The sequence below is a fragment of the Globicephala melas genome, chromosome 7 (assembly GCF_963455315.2).
Source record: "Globicephala melas chromosome 7, mGloMel1.2, whole genome shotgun sequence".
Classification (NCBI taxonomy): Eukaryota; Metazoa; Chordata; class Mammalia; order Artiodactyla; family Delphinidae; genus Globicephala; species Globicephala melas.
Window position 1 is genome coordinate 94,446,370 of NC_083320.1, and position 20,148 is coordinate 94,466,517.

Consider the following 20,148-nt stretch of genomic DNA (forward strand, 5'->3'; position numbering starts at 1 on the left):
GGTTAGAGATGGCCCCAGAAGGGCTATCGCCCCTGGAACATCCCCTGACCCATACGTGGAGGTAGCCACTACTCAGCTCAGCCACTCTTTGGCATGTGAGGCGTTAAGAGTCCAACGGGGGCTTCCCTGGTGGCGCACTGGTTAAGAGTCCGCCTGCCGATGCAGGGGACACGGGTTCGTGCCCCGGTCCGGGAAGATCCCACATGCCGCGGAGCGGCTGGGCCCGTGAGCCATGGCCGCTGAGCCTGCGCGTCCGGAGCCTGTGCTCCGCAACGGGAGAGGCCACAACAGTGAGAGGCCCGCGTACCGCAAAAAAAATAAATAAATAAAAAAGAGTCCAATGGGCCACACCACCTACATTTTCAAGAGAAAGTGGGGATTCTGGCATGAATGAACCTTCCCAAGTGGGAAATTTCCCAATATAAAAAATGTTGTGCTGGGCATTCCCTGGCGATCCAGTGGTTAGGGCTCCATGCTTCCACTGCAGGGGGCACAGGTTCAATCCCTGGTCAGGGAACTAAAATCCCGCATGGTGTGCGGTACGTCCAGGAAAAAAAAAAATGTTGTGATGGCTAAACAAAAATGTTCATGGGGTAACCTACATGGCAAAAGAATCTGAAAAAGAATATATTCTTTTTCAGAAACGTGTGTGTGTGTGTGTGTGTGTGTATAAAACAGAATCACTTTGTTGTACACCTGAAACTAAAACACTGTAAATCAACTATACTTCAGTAAAAAAAAAAAAAAATTAAAGAAAATGTCCATGGGGGCTTTTCCTCCTTGGAGTGCCTTCTCCTGTCTCCCACCCTCCTGCCCTTTTCCACCCGCCTTCAACGAACACATCCTCGCTCAGTACACTTCAGGCAGCCCGAAGTCCCCTGGTACCAGTGACACCTCTCCAAAGGCCTGCCAACGTTCCTGCAGCCAACAGCAGTAGGGGGGTTCATGGCTTCCCAGGAGGCCTGCCTCATCTCTGGACGGCACTGACGGTTGTTATGCTGCGCCTGATCTTCCCTGAAAGCTCAGCAAGTTCACGAGCAGCGAGCAGCCCGTTTATTGTCCTTTTTTGGGTCATCCAGGACCAATCTGATTCCTCATCTGTTTGCCGCCCCTTTGGAGTTCTCACCCGCCCACCTGCAGCCTCAATCAGGCTTCTTGTTTCCAGGCCAGACACGCCAGTCTCTTCAAGCAGTCTTCCTAAAGCATGCTCCGAGTCACCCCACATGGTGCTCCTTCCAATCAAAAGGCTCTAATTGGGCTAGCTGATAATAATAAGAGCAAAAACGAACAGATACTAATGAATACCAGGCACTGTTTTAAGAGCTTTGTATTTATTAACTCAGGCGATCTTCCTATGAACCCTAAAGAGGGGTGCTATGATTACCCCCCATTTTACAGATGAGAGAAGAGAGGCGCAGGGAACCGAAGGCACTTGCCTGCAATCACACCGCTGGTCAGGGCAGAACCAGGATGGAACCCCATCAGAGTGACTGCCACACCCCGGAGCCCACTAGGTGCTCTCAAATGGATGGGAACAACAGTCCTTCGTTCTTTACCACTGAAAGTCTGTTATCCACCTGGCAGCTCCCCACACCGCTGACTCACATAAGCTTACCGTCAAGGACTTCCTGAAGTCTCTTTTACACACACGAATGCCGTGTCCCAGCAACCCCGTCCTTTTCCCCAGGCAGTTGGTTTTATGGATTCTGTGCCTGGCCTGGCCCAATTATCCCGCTGCCCTATTTCTGACGGCCCATAAGCTTGTCCTGGAGGTGATTTTCCCTGTGCCTTTGCTTTTGAAAGAATGAGAGGAGGCCAAGACGGAGTTCAGATTACAGCATCATGGAACTCTGGGGAACAAAACCAAAGAACATCCAGGCCTCTACCTCATTTTTCAGATGAGGAAAGTGAGACCCGGAGGGCAAAGGAATTCCAAGGACACGCAGCCAGCGAGCGGGTGCAGCTGAAATTAGAATCTGGGCATCTGCTTTCCCACCCAGGGTTCCTCCAACTGCTCCGGACTGTCTCCAATCCGTGTCTCTGGGCTTACACGGAAAGATGACAAGGAGGATGTGCTCTCTCTGACAATCGACAAACAAAAATCCTTGGGGGCTTTAAGATGACAGCGGAGAGCTGGCTGAAACAGGGGGCAGACCGCTAGGATGATGAGATGGGGAAAAGGCCACCCAAGCAAGGCTCTCTGATCTTCGAATTCACAAGTTCGCTCTTCACACACCGACGAGCTCACATCAGGTGCCACACAGGGTTAGGTACAGTCAGCACGTGGCCCACGCTGTTTTCGAAAAGTCCTTAAATCTCTTGGACTGCAGTCCTTAAAATCTTAAAAGCCATTGATTCATGCCTGATGTTCTCTTTCCATTTGGTTTCTCTTCCTTCTCCTCCCCCCACCCCACCCCCAAGCTTGTACTTGAACGTGGGAAAAGGCTCTGCAGAGTGACTGACCTCTATTGTGGGCCAGGCGCTAAGCCAGGCAGGATGGCATGCCCAGGGGACTGAGGCTCGGCCAGCAGCCGTCCTGGAGGGGCGCATCTGCACGGGGACATGGAAGTCCCGCCTCTAGGCAAGTGTGGTCTCGCAGGGATGGTGATGAGGTCTTTTCTGATTGATTCCCCGACCCCAAGGGGAATAAACTGGGGGAGATACAGGGATGCTTCTGAATGCTCTTCTGGTTGCAACCAAAACCGCAAGCTGCGATCACAATACGTCTTCCAGAAAAATCTCACCAAGAATGAGCCCAGTTTCGTTATTTCAAAACGTATAAGGCCAATGTGACCGAAGGTAGGTTTAAATGTATCTGGTTTATCTCTATCTCATCTGGGAAGGAAAGTCTGGCCAAGTACCTTAAAGAACAGGATGACAAGGTTTAGTTAACCTCTTACAAAAATGCGTTTTCAAGGATTTCAGTACGTCCTTTAAGTGAAAAAGGTCTTTGGCGATTCATTAAAACAGTATACTAAGAGCAGTTAAACCCTACTACGAAATAAAACAGCATTTCTCCAAACAACTCCCATTTCCAATTTTGCATTAATTTAAATTAAGCCCAAATCAACGAAATCAGTGAGTTAGATAATGACACAGTTTTCAGTATGGGATTCTATCTCAGACTCAGAGGTCACCTAGTCTAGAGACTTTCAAGATTTATTTTTGGTTGTTTAAAGCAGTTGAACCCTTTCTCCCAGTGAAATTTGACTGGAAATCCAAATCTAGGCCACAGAGAAACCAGAGCTGCTGTGGTAAGTGGGGACCAAATCGTGCAGCCGCCCCTCTATTTCCCACAGGAGCTGGTCCCCAGGGCCCCAGTGAACACAGGTGAATAATTATTTCTCATCCAAGGCTTAGCAAACTTCTTCTGTAAACGGACTCAGAGCAAATATTGTAGACTTTGTGGGAACACATAAGGTATCTGTCATAGATTCCTTTGTTTTTATTTACTTACTGTATTTTTTATAACTTTCAAAATGTAGAAACCATATTGAGCTTGCAGGCCATAGGCCCACAGGCCACTGTTTGCCAACTTTGATTTAATTTTTACCAGCCTTACTGAGGTATAATTGGCGTATCATAAACTGCACATTTTTTAACTTGCATCCATGGCCCCATGTGCTTTCTAAAGGCAGTATAATGGCTTCTGGCAACATCATAACAATGAATGTTTTCTCTCCCAGATGCTTGTTTTCTGAGGCACCTTGTACAGAATAACATATTCAAAAGCCTGCTTCCTCCCCCCACATGGTCATCTGTTCAAATTTTTGCCCTCCAAGGAAAACGCTGCACATATTTAAAGTGTACAATTTTGTAAGTGTTGACATATGGATATAATGGGAACCCATCACCACCATCAAGATGGCAGATATGCCCACCTCTCTCCCTCAACCCTCTCTAGGCAAACCACCCATCTGCTTTCCGACACCATGGATTAATCTGCATTTTCTAGAGTTTTATATACACAGACCATACAGTAGAGACTCTTTTCTAGGTTTGGTGTTTCCATTCAGTGTAATTATCTTGAGGTTCGCCATGTTGTTGGATCTATCAATAATTTACTCCTTTTTACCAACACCTTCTTCATTCATACAAGGGAGGAAAACAAGGACGGAGAAGCTGCTCCAAATCGCAAAGATGACGGTAGAGCTGGCCCACAGCCAGGTCCCAGCCTCTTCCCAGGTCCTCTCTCTACTCATTTCACCAGGGGTTTTGAAAACCTCTTGACACAGGTAGAGCTCCACTCCTTTCCCTTCAAATCCCTCCTTCCCGTGTCCCTCAGACAAGAGCACAGGGCAATGCCCAAAGCAAGCGCATTCCAAGTCGCACCCTAAACTCCACATATAAATCAGTGTTAAAAGAAATCAAAAGGAGATTCATCCATCCACTAGTTACCGCATGCCAAACGTGCCAGGTACCATGCTGGGTAGAACAAAATCATAATGATTCCTGTCCTCAAATCACTTAAGTTCTTAGCAATTAAGAAGAGACTGACAGAAAAAGATAAGTATGATCACAAAATGGTTAAAATTACATAAAAGGAAGGAAGAGGATGCTGTGATACAGATGGGGAGAGGTGACATTTGGTTGAGGGCATACACGTGGGACAAGGGGGCCCTAGGAGGAGAGGGTTGCGGGGTGCCAGGGCAGGGAACAGCCTACAGAGGCTGAGCTCCCAGCGTGGGGGAGTGGCACCTGAGGCCTTGCGTAGCCAGAGCCTGGGGAGCAGAGGGAGAGCAGTGGGTGCAGAGCACATGTGGCTTACTTGCAGGGAGGCTGCTCAACCACTGACCGACCGGATTTCACCTGAAACGCAACATACTCTAAGTTTACAATGAAGCCATTGGAGGGGTTTGAGAAAAGGAGGAACACAATCCAATTTACATTTTTAAAAAGATCACATGGGCTACTGCTGTGGGGAAAATGGATTAAAAGGGGCAGGAAGGGGCTTCCCTGGTGGTGCAGTGGTTAAGAATCCACCTGCCAATGCAGGGGACACGGGTTCAAGCACTGGTCCGGGAAGATCCCACATGGCGCGGAGCAACTAAGCCCATGTGCCACAACTACTGATCCTGCGCTCTAGAGCCCGCAAGCCCGCGTGCCACAACTGCTGAGCCTGCACGCCTAGAGGCCGTGCTCCGCCACAAGAGAAGCCACCGCAGTGAGAAGCCTGTGCACCGCAACGAAGAGTAGCCCCTGCTCGCTGCAACTAGAGAAAGCCCACGCGCAGCAAGACCCAGTGCAGCCATAAATAAATAAATAAACAAACTTAAACGCGGGGGCAGGAAGTTAAGATGAGAGAAGGGAGAGGTTGTATTACGTTGCTGTTTGCAGTTGTATGGATTTATATCCTATAAGATGCACTATAGGCTTAGAAACTTGTTCTCCTTCATTTGTGCATTTGCACTTTCATTTTGAATGGTTAATTATATCGAGATGCTTAAAACATTATTAAAGACTAAATGCGATATCATCTCTTTTCTAATGCACTGCCTAGTATGCCAGGAAATGTCTCAGAAACAGAATTTCAACTTACAGTTGATATATCAGAAACTTGAATATGGGGTAAACACTGCATGTGAGAAGCAACCATAGTAGTGTAACATTTTTATTGAAAAAAAAAAAAGGTAGTTCTGTGGGATATCTGTTTGGAAATTTCATTGTTTAATAATTGAAATGTGATAATAAAACTATATTACAAGTAAAAATAAATCATCCTTTTCCCTGTTCTGGGGCCTGTGGGTATGGGACTACGTGTCATTTTAGGGGAAGCTTTAAAACCACAATCTTTCATGAAGAACAGACTTGTATAAATCAACTATATTTTGGTAAAATTAAAAAAAAAAGACTTGTGGTTGCCAAGGGGGAAGAAGGGTGGGGGAGGGGTGGACTGGGAGTTTGGGATTAGCGGATACAAACTACTATACATAGAATGGATAAACAACAAGGTCCTACTGTATAGCACAAGGAACTGGGATCTATATTCAATATCCTGTGATGACCCATAATAGGAAAGATTATGAAAAAGAATGTATGTATATGTATAACTGAATCACTTTGCTGTACAGTAGAAACTAACACAACATTGTAAATCAACAATACTTAATAAAAAAAAAGTAAATTAAAAAAAAAACAACACACAGTCTCTGTCATCTAGGTAAAAAGGAGTTTTCTAAATGCAGGTGAGACTAGCTGACTTTGGTTGCTGCCAGGGCAGGCTAGGACTGGGGCAAGCCGGGACCCTGGGGTCTGGGGCCAGCCAGGACCCTGGGGTCTGGGGCCAGGAACACTTGGAAGTGCTCAGATCAGGCGTATTTCCTCCGCAGAACTGGCTGCGAGGCTGTTGCAGAGCTCCTCATCTGTGCGGTGAGCACCCGGGAGCAATGTTTTACCTGTTATACCAGTATTTGTCCAGGGTTCCTGTTGTGCACCTAAGTCACACATGCAGACCTTGCTTCCTGGCTTCTGAATCCTGCTGCTCTAAGCATGGACTCACCGATGGGGGTGGGCATGAGGGGCACAGAACAGCTCCTCCAGCAAGTGGCAGCAGGGAGGCAAGTTTCCAAGAGGGGTGGTGGCCAGAACCTTGACCCTGGTTCTGGATTTGTCATGCCGTGAGCTGCAGAACCTTGGCCAAGTCCCTCCATCTCCTTGAGTCGGTTTCTCCTCTAGAAAGCAGCATGGTGAAGGAGGTAACAGCTGCCCGTGCTTCCTCGGAAGGAATCATCATGCACCTCCCTAAATGATGGCTGTGAAAGGCCCAGAGAAGCGTAAACACCGCACTAATAAGGCCCTCTTTTACTATCAACGCGTCAGCTATCGAATAAGCAGTAGCCTTTGCTGACTGCCTACTACTAAGAGGTGCCAGGCCCAGGGCTGGGGCCTCTGTCTTTATAGTAACAGATTTTAGTAAAATCACACTTCATTTTCCATGGATTGCTTATCCATCGGCCTGAATTATACAGAACATAACCAAGAACCCCCAAAACAAGCTAAAAAGACCCCTGATGAGATCCAACAGGGACTGTTGGCCAAATGTGTCCTCCCAGAGAGATTTGGTTTACATGGGACATGATGTAATTCAGGGGTCAGCAAATTTTTCCTATAGAGGGCCAGATAATAAATATTTTAAGCTTTGATGGTCATACAGTGTCTATCACAACTATACGACTCTGACACTTTAGAGCAAAAGCAGCCATAGGTGATGGACAGGTGTGGCTATGTCCCAATAAAACTTTAGTTACAAAGACATTTTTCACTCAGGGGCCAGAGTTTCAAAATAGGAATCTGAATATCTGGGCGCAGGCTTGTATTTGCCAGTTCCCCACAGGCTCTACCCTGCACATCCCCAATCTCACATCCCCATCAATTCTCACTATGTTTCCAATCTGACCCCAGTAATGATATTAATAATAGCAATCATTTATTTAGACTTACTCTGTGCCAGGCCATTTTCGAAGCACTTTACACATATTATTGCATTTAATCACTACAGAAACCCTATTGCCATCATCCCCAGGAAACATGAGGCCAAGTGAAGTTAAGCAATTTGCCCAAGATCAGGCAGGGGTGGCAAGAGGCAGGATTTGAACCCACGTCTGTGTTCTTGACCACTACACCCTACTGCCCAGTAGGCACCAACTGTACAAACCAGGACGGCAGATGACCAGGAAGACACCAGGCCTCCCACCTCCTCTCAGAGTCCACTACTCATCACAGGTTTGCCCCACTCGAAGAGGCCAGGCACCAGAGATTAGCAGTAGCAATGTTTGCAAATGTACAGAAATGTGCTTAGTGGGAAGTGAGACTCGGGGGGTGACTGGAATCAGGCGCTATGAGGAGTAAAAAGTGATAAGAGCTGGCAGCCTGACAGGAGGAGCAGGAAGGACAAAGTAAAGAGGAAAAAGGGATTATTTATTCACTGACTGGCCAGCTACTCAGGGCCAAGCACTCTCCACAATCCCCATCATCCCAAGGCCTTGTGCTTTGATCAGCATCACCTGTGCCTCACCTGGGTGCTTTCAAGAAATGCGGGATCTCAGCCCCGCCCCAGAAGGTCTAAATCAGAGTTAGCAGCTTCTAACAAGATCCCAGGTGATTCCTATGCACTATGAAGGCTGAGAAGCCCTGCTCTACATGGTACTTGTTACTGCTCCCATCTCCCAGGTCAGGCATCTAAGGCTCAAAGTGGTTAATTACTTCTCACACTGGTGAATTGCAGGCTAAGGCAGGAGCCCCAGTTTGCGGTTCAGCCCCTATGCTTATTCCCTGGAGGGGCTCAAAGCAAGGCCTTCAGAACAGTTACTTTAGCGGCAGGTGTGTACCAAGAAGTAATAAGAACATCATGGTGGGTCCATAAATATGAAAAATGCTGACCCACCATCAACAGAAGCATCAGTTGTGCTCAGGATACTTTCTTTTAAAGAAACATGGAAATAAAGAATACAGTTAAGCAAGATTTCAGTTACTTCTAATTTCTACAATTTTCAAAATCCCTTATTTTTACAAAATTGCCTAATTTTTCACTCCCTGATGACTTAAGGTAACAGGATGTTGAAGGACTTTGAATCTGGCCACACTGGACAGACCTCTCTCCTTCTAGGCACATGTGTTAGCTGATGCCAATGACCAGACTGCAGCAGGGTAGATAGGGAGAACCTAGAACTGTGGGCTATCGGGCTAAGAAAGATATTTGTACTTGGAATCAGGCTTTATGCCGTCCCATTTGATGCTAAGCGTCGTGGGTAATGATGCTTCCTAAGTAGGCATCTTTGGGTTCTGGAATCAGACAGTAAGGTCCCCTCTTTCCCAGCCACCTCCCTACTATGTATTATAACATGAGGACAAGACCACAGGGTACCTCAGCCATGAACTGGGGACCAGTGCGGGGAGTTGAAGAGTTAGTCCACTCCTCCTTAGCCTGTATATTTAACAGACTGTATTTCTTGATAGGCATTTGGAAGGCAGGGAAGACATATTTTAGAAGATACCCTTCATATGACTATAAGGGACAGAAACGACTCAGGATATTAGAAGGGAACAGAGTATGATAGACATGTATGATCTGGAAAAAGAAAGCTTCCAGAAACTCCAGCAACTACTCTCTCTCTCTCTCCAGGCTGCATGGGTGGTTTCTGTCTGTCTGCCTTCCTACCTGGCCCCTGCAAAGCACCCCACATTTTTCACGGTGGTACCTCTCCTCCCTATGGTTCTGCTGCACCATCCTCTCAACAACACCCTCTCCCTTTCCAAATCAGTCCCGCCTCCTCATCACTGGACTCCTGGAAGGCTTTTGGGTCTCATCACACCTCTGGACACATCGTTTTGACTTCTACACCCACGGCTCACTGCCCTTCTACTTTCCAATGTCAAGTGAAGAATCCCATTGATCTAGCTTGGCTTTCTGAGCCAGAATCACGGTAGCCAACCACCAATGTCCTGCTGCCTTGGGTCAGAAGACAACCCGCTGCGCCAATCGGTGAAAGGTGGAGGGGTCATGGGGTGGCATTCCCCAATCACGTGCCTCGGCAGGTGGGGAGGAAGTGGCGGAGGAGTGATAGCATAGCAGCTATCTTCAGAATTTCAGTGAGTCCTAGAACCTGAGGGGGAGGGAGGACTGCCCAAATCATCTGATCCAAAGCTGTACCAGCCCACATGCGCCCGCTGCAATCCCAGACCTCCCGGGACTGACAGTATTGCTCCCCTTCCCAAGGACGTCTGGTTGGATGGGAGGAGAGAATGGGGCGAAAGGTTGGAAAAAAATACACCAACCTTCCTGCTAGCTAAAGTCAGTGTTAAACGTGACTGATTCCTATGCACTAGGTACTACGGGATGGGGAAGTTTTGAAGAAAGAAACTAAACTCTCATATACTGTGCTGTGTTCCAAAGTTTGAGATGATGTCCTGAATTGATGTGAAAACTTTACAGTACTTTTCATCTTTTGGGGTCTTTTGCATCAAAGAATGCTGGGTAATAAAAATGTATTAAAATGGAAACAACACCCCAGATTTTTGGTATTCAAACAAATTCTAATGTAAACTCACCACTTACTCAGTCTTTGGTAATACCTGAGTGATGTACAGGATGGGGAAGGTCAGGCCACTTGTGGGGTTTTGGAGGGATTTCCAACCCTAAACCACTCGGGCTAACACGGTTAATACTTTTGGGATTCTGACTGGCATCAAGAAAATCATCCTTTTACTGGCAGTATTACTTTGTCCAAAAGAAGGTGGCCAAAAAGCCTTCAGAACCAATTTATTGTTTTATTTTTCTAGGGAAACTGAAAAAGCTGCCAGGAGCACCTAGGAAGAAGCTGCACTTGGGTCCAAAACAGAAGTGTATAATTTCAAGGCCAAGTCCACGTGGACATGCAAACTAGTTTTTTTGAACAGGTACAGGAGGGAGAAGGGAGTTACAATTTTTTTTTTTTAAGAGCCCCAGTCTTCCTAAAACCAGTGCCATGATCCATTCTCTTTACAACGGAGTTGAGAACGAGAACATCTAATGTGCCCTTTTCAACCCAAGTTCACCTGAATGTCAGCTGAAAAATGCTCTGTTCACACAGGGCTGATTTTGACACAAAGGAAGCAAAGATATAAATTCATGGGAACATCTGAAATAACCACTTATAATCTCAACTGATTTTATTCTACTTGAGAGGAGAAAATGTGGAATAATAGGAAAGAAATCTTATTAACCAGCCCTAGTTTCTCAGACTTGGCACTGCTGATATTTTCTGCGAGATAAGTCTCTGCTGTTGGGCTGCCCTGCGCACTGTTAGATATTTAGCAGCATCCCTGACCTCTACCCAGTAGATGCCAGCGTCCCTACCCTCGATCACGACAACCAGAATTGTCCCTAGACATTGCCAGATGTCCCCTGGGGGGTAAAACTGTCCCCAGTGGAGAACTACTGTACTAAGACAGGATTCTAGCTCTTTACAGCAAAGACAGTTATCTGGAAATAAATCAGCTTCCCTGGAAATAAATCAGCTTCCCTGCAAATAGGCTGATGTGTTGCCCCTTCCACATAGTTAGCATTTTAGAACTGCAAAGGGGGTGGCAATGTTTTCCCTTTTCTGAACACGGGGTCAGAAAACCAAGAACAGGGAATCCTTCACCTGCACATCATGTGTGCTCTCTCAGGGATCAGATTTCTAACTTCCTAAGGAAGGGAGACAGGGTAACAGGAGAGCACAGTTCCTGAGCATTCCAGAAAGTGATTAACTTTTATGTTTAGGAAGAGGCACGTTTTCGAAGTCCTGGAGACTGTTCTGCCTTGTACAAACACGTCCTCCGAAATACTGCAAAATTTGCATGCTAAGGCGGACTTTCCTTATAAAAAGACTTGCATGCCATGTCAACAGGTCAGGCCCCAATCCGGTTCCTCTTCTCTCATACCTTCCCCAGATGGGGCCTGGAAATAAATAACCCAGGAGGACCAAGGGGCCCTCCAGGGCCCAACAGTCCAGTGTTCTTGGAAAACCTGGCTCAGTCTGTGACCAAGAATGTTGTTTCAACCAAGATGTCCCCATGTAAACTGCCTGTGGTCAACCCAGGCAGGCATCTCCCTTTCCCACGTAGTGGAGTACTGACCACAGTACTGACCACAGCCAAGAGGATGCAAGGGCCACTGCCCTCCCCAGGCAAAAGGAGCTGCCTCCCTTTACAAATCATTTCACAACAGGCAGAGGAAATGAGTCACTTGGCAAAGGGCCTCCTTGTGCAATGCTTTGCTCCAGAAAGGTATCCAGCCCCTGTGAGGCCCCGGCTTCTGGAAGCAAGCAGAGGATGGGAAAGGAGCCGGAATGCATCACTTCCAAAATGCAAAGAGTGAGGGGCACTGCTGTGCAGCCACCGTACAGATGAGCGGGTACATACAGCCTTTATTAGACACCCAGACGCCGATCAGCCCAAATCCCTGCATGTTCTTTTTTACTTCTAAGCAGACCCTGTCAAGCCGTGGGCACTTGGCTTGATCACTCCCCGGATCAAAGTTAAATTAAATTACGCGACAAGCTTCTTTTCAGAGCAATAGGCACGCACAGACTGACTCACCTTCCAGAAGCTATCCACTTTGCCGTACACAAGGGACTGGTTCTGCCTCTTGATTTCGTTAATGTGGTGGATATCGCTGGAGTTCAGGTGCTGCTCGACCACGAACCCCAGGAAGCTGTTGTCTGGGGTGTGAGCTGGTGCGGAAAGGATGGGACAGGGCAGTTAGGATTCAATCAGCAAGAAGGAACACCAACGATTACAAATGTCACGTAAGCTGTCTCAAACATATTTAAAGGTTTTCACTTCACCCTGTTCTCTTACCTGGGAGGAGCGAGGGGTGGCCTGCTCCCACCCAGCCCCAGCTCAACCTTCACGGAGAACAATCCTCTCCAGGATGGATTAACCCAAGCCCAACCCTGCTTGTTTCAGTGGAAAGTCCATCTGTTTAAAATCCATTCAGCTGGGTTCTCCCCTCCTTCCTGTTTCCTCAGCCCAAGGCTACTGTCTCCCTCGTCCAGGTTTTACCAACTAGTGGCCAGAAATCTGTAGGGAGCAGGGCTGAATCCATGGTCCTCAATAGGGTCAGTGGACCCTGCGGCTCTCATCTACTCCAGCTGTGTGTTCACCATCCAGTAGGGCACAAGGGGATTTGGGGGGCAAAACCAAGCAACATCGCCCCAACCCTGCACCTCCTCCAAGAATCACTCACTAATGACAGATGTAATTCTGGGGCTGTGTACTGAACGGATGGATGGGACGAAGACAGCATAAAAGGTGAAGCTCAAGGGGAGGGGAACCCCCCCCACAAAAGCCAACCACCCTAAGGAAGCGTGTCTAGTCTCCAAGGTACACGACTCTGGAAGAGAAGAGGCATTTTCCTTTGGATCGAGTATTTTAACACTCGACCAAGGGAGAAAGCAAGCCCATACCCTTCTCAAACATTTGTCTCTTGTGCCTATAATTTTAAAAAGGAATTTCACCAGAAAGCCACAATCAGAAAATGAGTCTCTCTCGAGGAAACACAGACCCTCCTCTCCTAAGCAGTCATCTGACCAGAGAAATCTGCTTTGCAGGAGATGACCAAGCCTGCAGAGGCCTCACAATATGAAATGAAGCAACTGCTCGGCTTGGCTCTGACCTTAATAGCACGACTAAAAATAACTTAAGTGGAGAGAGACTGGATATTCAGTAAAGTCCACACAGTGCCGCCCGTGCCCTAGTCATTCACCGGTGGGTGGTCGACAATGGACAACCGGAGGAAGCTGGTTCCTGTGTCTTGTTTTGGTTTTCTCAGGACTCTCTCAGGTGGGAAGCAGGGACAGAAGCCCTTAAAGATGCTCTAGGGATCTGAAGGCCCGGGCCCCAAGCATGCACCCGCAGGAAGATGAACCAGGAAGCCAGGTGGAGAGACGTGAGCTGTGGACGTGAAGGGGATGCCTAAATACTCGTGATCACCATCCCGTCTCCCAGGCTGCTGCCTAATGGGGGTGACAGATGAGGAGATAATAGGGTTGTGTCTGCAGAGTCGTGTGTGGTCTGGCCAATCTGTTATTTCATTTCGGCGTTTTTGAACAAGCGCCCAGAGGCAATGGCAATGGCTGCAGTTGGCTGGAAAGTAAATCACTGAATAAGTTCTACTGACAACAAGAGGCAATGGTTGCTTTCATTTTTTCCTTTTGGAGGAGATGGCAGGAAGGGGGTCTGAAGGGGTCTGGGGGAGGGGAAGAGAGTCTGCGTGCATTTGAAATGTCGATAAGGCAGCTCAAGAAATCTCTTTTTAAAACTTATGGTTCGTCATAGAAATTCTGAAATAGAATCAGACACTTTAAACTCTGAAATCGTGGTTTTATCTTCAGAAAATTTATGTGGTGACTAAAGCTCCATGCTTTACATACACGTTTCTGCAGTTCAGTTATCTAGTCTCTAGGTGGGCCTGTCTTTTTTTTCTTTTTTTTTTTTTTTGCGGTACGCGGGCCTCCCACCGTTGTGGCCTCTCCCGTTGCGGAGCACAGGCTCCGGACGCGCAGCCTCAGCGGCCATGGCTCACGGGCCCAGCCGCTCCGCGGCACATGGGATCCTCCCGGACCGGGGCACAAACCGGTGTCCCCTGCATCGGCAGGCGGACTCCCAACCACTGCGCCACCAGGGAAGCCCGGGCCTGTCTTAAAAAAGGAAATAATCTAGTATCTAAAACACTTAACAGGTTAGAAAAATACATCATATACTAAGGTATGTTCAAAAATAAAATGATCATCAAGACCCAAAAAAGAAAAAAAAAACCCTCATATCTGTTTATATTTTTGTGTCAAAGGTTCCCCACAGCTTGAACAATGAGAGCGAGAGGCAGTAAATAATCTACTCAAAAAACTTGTGGGGTGGGACTTCCCTGGTGGTCCAGTAGCTAAGATTCTGCACTCCCAATGCAGGGGACCTGGGTTCGATCCCTGGTGAGGGAACTAGATTCCGCATGCTGCAACTAAGACCCTGCGTGGAAGGAAGGAAGGAAGGAAGGAAGGAGGGAGGGAAGGAAGGAGGGAAGGAGGGAGAGAGGGAGGGAGGGAGGGAGGGAGGGAGGGAGGGAGGGACAGAGGGAGAGAGGGAGGGAGGGAGGGAGGGAGGGATAAATAAATAATAAAAAACTTGTGGGGAATGGTGAGGTTTTACCATTTTATGAGTATCATTTGGTACTAAATTGACTATTTGGACACTGTATGAGGAATAAATTACACATACAAGCTCTCCTCTAAGTTTTCATCTACACACCTTATTTCAACTCCTCTCTCTCGTCTGCAGTATTAAACTTGGGGATCGACAACCTGCAGGACCAGTTTAAGAAGCTCAGGTGCGACTTAAGTTAAAAATAGAGGTAGCACTTAGAAATGCACTGCCACGTTTCAAGAGCAGCAGGCAGACCAGCCATGTCTCTTCCCAGGCCCCACAGGACCCACAGGACCCTGACTGTCTATAACATGAGGGGATGCTCAGTTGAGACTCGTCCGGCAGGTGATTCGCAAGTACCCACAGAGCAGGCGTGTATTGCTTCCAAGGAGCCGGCCAGCAGCTGGGTGCCTTCCTGGTGTCATCCCCATCACGAGCCCTGGTCTGAACACAAGTCTTCCTAAAGTTGCTTATAATAAACCAGAAGCCGAAAGTACAGGCTGATGGATCTGAAAGGACCTTTCTGTGGAGATCTACCCTCAGGCCAAGCTCTGTCTTTTGCTTTGCCTTCAGATGGGAACACAGACTTCAGCTGTGGGAACGGTTTTCAAAGGGAAGATATTTACATTTCAAGGTAAATCAAAGAAATCCCATCATAAATGAGACACAGGAAATCTTGTACTTTTGGAAATCACTCCAACCCAGGCGGTAAACAAATGTGATTTTTTTTTAAATAACTGACAATCCGAGTGCTTTATAGTGACCATTTCATTATATCTTCATGACAACCTTATAACATGTTTGTACAGATGAGAAAAGAGAGAGTTACTTAAACTACCCAAGTTGGCACGCCAGGAAATGGCAATGTTGGGATTCAGAGCCAGACCAGCTGTTTCCAGAGCCCAAGCTCCTTAAAGCACTTTAATATACAGCTTCAGAGTCCAGATATTTTATTTTCTGGACTCTGTGAACCAGGGTGGTAAACATGCTTTGGAGGAGAATAATATTGTAAGGTAGACCAAAATACACATAAAAGACTACTTTAAAAAAAAAAAAAAAATATATATATATATAGAGAGAGAGAGAGAGGGAGAGAGGGAGAGAGGGAGGGGGAGGGGGAGGGGGAGGGGGAGGGGAGGGGGAGGGGGAGGGGAGAGACTTTCCTCAGCTTGAGCTACTTATATGTATGTGGAAGCAAGCTGATTTTTTCTACGTGGTACAAACTGGAAGGGATTTCCTCAACATTAGTAATGATCTTTAAAGAATTTTAGGACATTTTTTTCTTATTAAGAAAAGCATTATTTTAAGTACTTGGAAAGCACCTATTCACAAATGATTACAAACCAAATCAGGTTGGTGAGTTTCCTGAGCTGACCCCTGCAATGACTTCTTTGAAGAATTACTGTTAGTTTAGACGGAATAGTTCATTCAGTGACAAACATTTTAGAGCACTCTTTCTATGAACCACATTTATATGCTAGGTATTGAGGAACTACAACATAAAGATGAGTTTCTGCCTTCATGGAGCTTACCAACTACTTAGTAAATTAGGTATACACTGTATCTACCAAGCAGTTATAATGTCCTCGTTTGAAATGTAATTCACAACTTTTATTAAGTCCAACTGAACCTTCTTTCAACAGCATAAATTCTCCTAGGTCTGATTTTTCAACCAGTCAGTTCTAAACATCTCTTAAGAAGTACAAAATTCCTTCTAGCAGATGTCGGCCAGCCCTGCAGTGTTGGGGACCCCCATGTCACCTAGTCACCAAGGGCAGAAACTGCAGGGCCAGCTGGGCTCCCTCTGCAGCCTCACAGCCATCCAATTCACCAAGTCCAGGGGATGTCAGCTTCTCAGAAGCCATCTCCTCCTTCTCTCCTGTTCACCTTTTCTAGCTCTGACCTCACCAAATCTTGTCAAAACTTCAATAGATAAGTTTTTCTTTAAATAGAAATGGTTTTCCTGGTTGTAATAGAAACACATCCTCAGTGTATAACTTTTTTTCAGACAATAAAGACAGTAGAAGGAAAGAATGATGTCACCCGTCATCTTACCACCTAGAAATAACCACTATTAGGCTCCTTTTTTCTAGACTCATGGATCCTTTTTAATCCTCAAACCAAAGCTGGGTCTTACAAAATTGGATCTTTTGTGAATTTCTTTTTTCTCTTACAGCAAGTGCTACAGGTATCTTTCTGGGGTAATAACCATAGCTCATCACTACTTCTTAAAGCAGCACAATACCTCAGCGCCTAGACTGAGGATGCAATGCCCATGGCTCTGTTCTGCCAGCATCACTTAGTGGAACTAACTGCACTTCCCACACCAGCCATGCAATTGTGTTCCATTCGGGTGGCTTGAACCGGTGCCAGTCTTGACCCCTTATCTCCCCCACTCCCCATGCCTCCAAGGATGGGCACATGATCCACAGGACTCGACTCGACCAAGGCTCACTTGAAAGGTGGGTTTACCATCCGAGTCCCGCCTATCACAGTTGCTCCATGATGCGCGCGCTGCTTTTGGAGTCAACATCTTGCTGCTACGGTTACTAAGCTGGCAGGGTAGAAGTCCAGAGCTGCACATGTTATCTCCGTGCCCATGTGAGGAGAGCCTGCCTGAGAATGACGCTAATCCAGAGACATGCAGAGCCGAGATAGGGAGAGGGTAAAGAGACCCTCCAAGCCCTGAATCCAGCTCTGCCTTAAGCCGGTTTTCACAACTCCCAGTGACAAGAGCCAACAAACCCTTGTGACCAAGCCAGTTCGACTGAAATCCTGTCTAATACACCCTACCACTTTAGGATGTTTCCAATTCTTGACTATCTAAATCAATGACTATCGAATATCACTGCACCCGCATAAACTCTGCAGTGGATTTCCGAGTAGTCCCCACACCTCCAGCCTTGCCCCTTCGTCCCGTTCTCACTGCCTCCTAACTCCAGTCCATCCTTTGCGTTGCCTGACAAGGTATTCTTTGAAACAAATATGTGACTATGGCAGTTTCCTGCGGAAAAGCTTCACTTCCCTCAGGGGGAAGCAGCGCCCAAGTACACCTGTCATTCCAGGTCACCCTTCCATGGATATCTCTTCTTCACGACCTACCCGGGGTTTTTAATGCCATGTTTTTCCATCTTATCTCATGCTGGCATGTGTCTGGCATGTCTATCACTTCCTCCTGCCTTTAAGTCTCAGCTCTCATCGCCTCCTAGTTGAAGGGTTCCCTGACTCCCTAAGACTGAGGTGAGTACCCTTCTTCTGCTCTCTTAGACCACGAAGAGTTAGAGTCCTTATCACACATCACTGTCTCCACTTATGACTATATGCTCCTTGAGGACTGAGCCATGTTTTATGTGCCTCCGACTTCCAGGAGCCCAGAGCGTAGTAGGAACTGAGGAAATATTTTTTGAATGAACAACTGATTAAGTCAATGATGAATGCTTCATTACCTGGTGTGACTGACTTTGTAGGCAGAGCTCTATTACTAGGCAGCAGAGGTCACGCCTGAATTACTTCCAGCATCATGTTCTTTGCACACAAGCTCCCAAACCAAAGCCCATTCTTCTCAGGATTCATCATTAGCTAAGGAAGCTCACCACTCTACCCTAGAACCTAGCTCAGGCCTAGTATAGTACAGATGTTCAATAAATATTTATTAAATAGATAAATGAACATATCTTTTTATCTAGGTCACAAAGTAGATTTGGGAAGAAGGGAAACAAATCAGTGATCTAGGCTTTTAAAATTCTAACATCACAGGTTTCTCAGTATCATCATTCATTCAACATTCGGCACATTTACTGAGCACTTACTATGAGCCAGGCAACAACTTAGGAGTTAAGGATATACCAGTGAACAAGATAAGCATGGATGAAGCTCCCCTCATGCAGCTTATATTCAGCCAGGGAGGAAGACAGTAAACAATTAAATAAAATAATTTAGTTTTGTACATAAAAAAAATAAACACAATTTGGTGACCAATATTGAACTCTCGTTAATGATGTCGTGCTGAAACATCTAAGGGTTAAGTGTTCTTTTATGCATAAAAGGAAAAAAAATTGGATTGATGGATGGAAAGAAGATAGAAATATAGATGGATAGGTCATAGAATAAAGTAAACTGTTAACTGTGGAGTCTAGGCTTTGGGTTTCTATTTTACATTTCTTTCCATTTTTGTATATTTCAAAAATTTCATAACAAAACAGGGAAGAATACTGGCTGCTGTCACTCACGGCACTCACAGTTTTGATGCTGACTCTGGTGATGATGAAACCTACATGACAGAAAAGAACTCTACTGAAAAATAGCTACATCACACAAGTAGCCGTCTGATTTTAAAACGTGCACACAGTGATGCTTTGCTTCAAATTTCATCAAACTTGATTTTGTTTCCCAAATGGTAGTGATGCTAGGCTCTTTGAGAGACAGGAGGCTGGGATACAGGCTAGGGAAACTATTATGTACAGTTGAGTTGAAAAGATGAGCATCTGAATTGTTGACAGAAGGCACACCAGAGTAAATTTTTCAAGTGTCAAAAAGCAATTTAGGAGGGAATGGACCCCTTAGAAGAACATTTCTCCTGGAGGCTGAGTCTCAGACTGAAGGAATTACAAGGCTGATCCTGTTACTCACTGGTCAGCACAGATGTACAAGGCAAGAGCCCTCCCGGTCCAAGTGAAAGGCCAAAAACGCTGTTTGAATCAAAAACAGCTCCTTTGCTTGTCAGGCCCTGAAAATAAAGTCGTACATGGAAGCCATGGATCCTCAGCTGAAGCCAACATGTTTGTCACTCGCATGAAAGGGAACTGGCTTGCTTCTAAAATTCCTGTTTCGTCAGGCAAAATTTTTGGTCTACAAGCCACTATTCCCATCTGATCACGCAAATAAACATGGATGCAAACCCCAAGTCCTTGGAGAAACTCAAAGAGTTAGAATGTCAATGACAACAACCACCAGTATGATTTGAACAACTCTTGAAAACCCAACCATGTGAATCATTTCTGTGGGAAGACAAGGGAGAGTAACATGAGTTCACTGGCTTCAAGAAGCTTCTGTACTCTTAGATTTTTTTTTAATTGAAGTATAGTTGATTTATAATGTTGTGTTAATTTCTGCTGTACAGCCAAGTGATTCAGTTTATACACACGTGCGTGCACACACACACACACACATTTTTTTTTTTTTTTTTTGGCAGTACGTGGGCCTCTCACTGTTGTGGCCTCTCCCGTTGCGGAGCACAGGCTCCGGATGCGCAGGCTCAGCGGCCATGGCTCACGGGCCTAGCCACTCCACGGCACGTGGGATCCTCCCGGACCGGGGCACGAACCCGTGTCCCCTGCATCAGCAGGCAGACTCTCAACCACTGTGCCACCAGGGAAGCCCCATTTTTTTAAAATATTCTTTTCCATTATGGTTTATTACAGGATATTGAATATAGTTCCCTGTGCTACAGTGTAATCTTAGATTTGTACATTTCTTACCCTTCCCTACATT

General features: G+C 46.3%; 1 protein-coding gene across 4 annotated transcripts in view; it reads right to left on the reverse strand.

The window, feature by feature from the left end:
* MGAT5 (alpha-1,6-mannosylglycoprotein 6-beta-N-acetylglucosaminyltransferase) overlaps nucleotides 1-20,148 on the reverse strand; it is a 369,708-nt gene that overhangs the window by 87,243 nt on the left and 262,317 nt on the right. For all 4 annotated transcript variants that reach the window (XM_060302520.1, XM_060302521.1, XM_030850100.2 and 1 more), the window contains one exon: nucleotides 12,061-12,194. In XM_060302520.1, coding sequence (XP_060158503.1) covers nucleotides 12,061-12,194 — 134 coding nt within the window. The remainder of the gene's footprint in view (nucleotides 1-12,060; nucleotides 12,195-20,148) is intronic.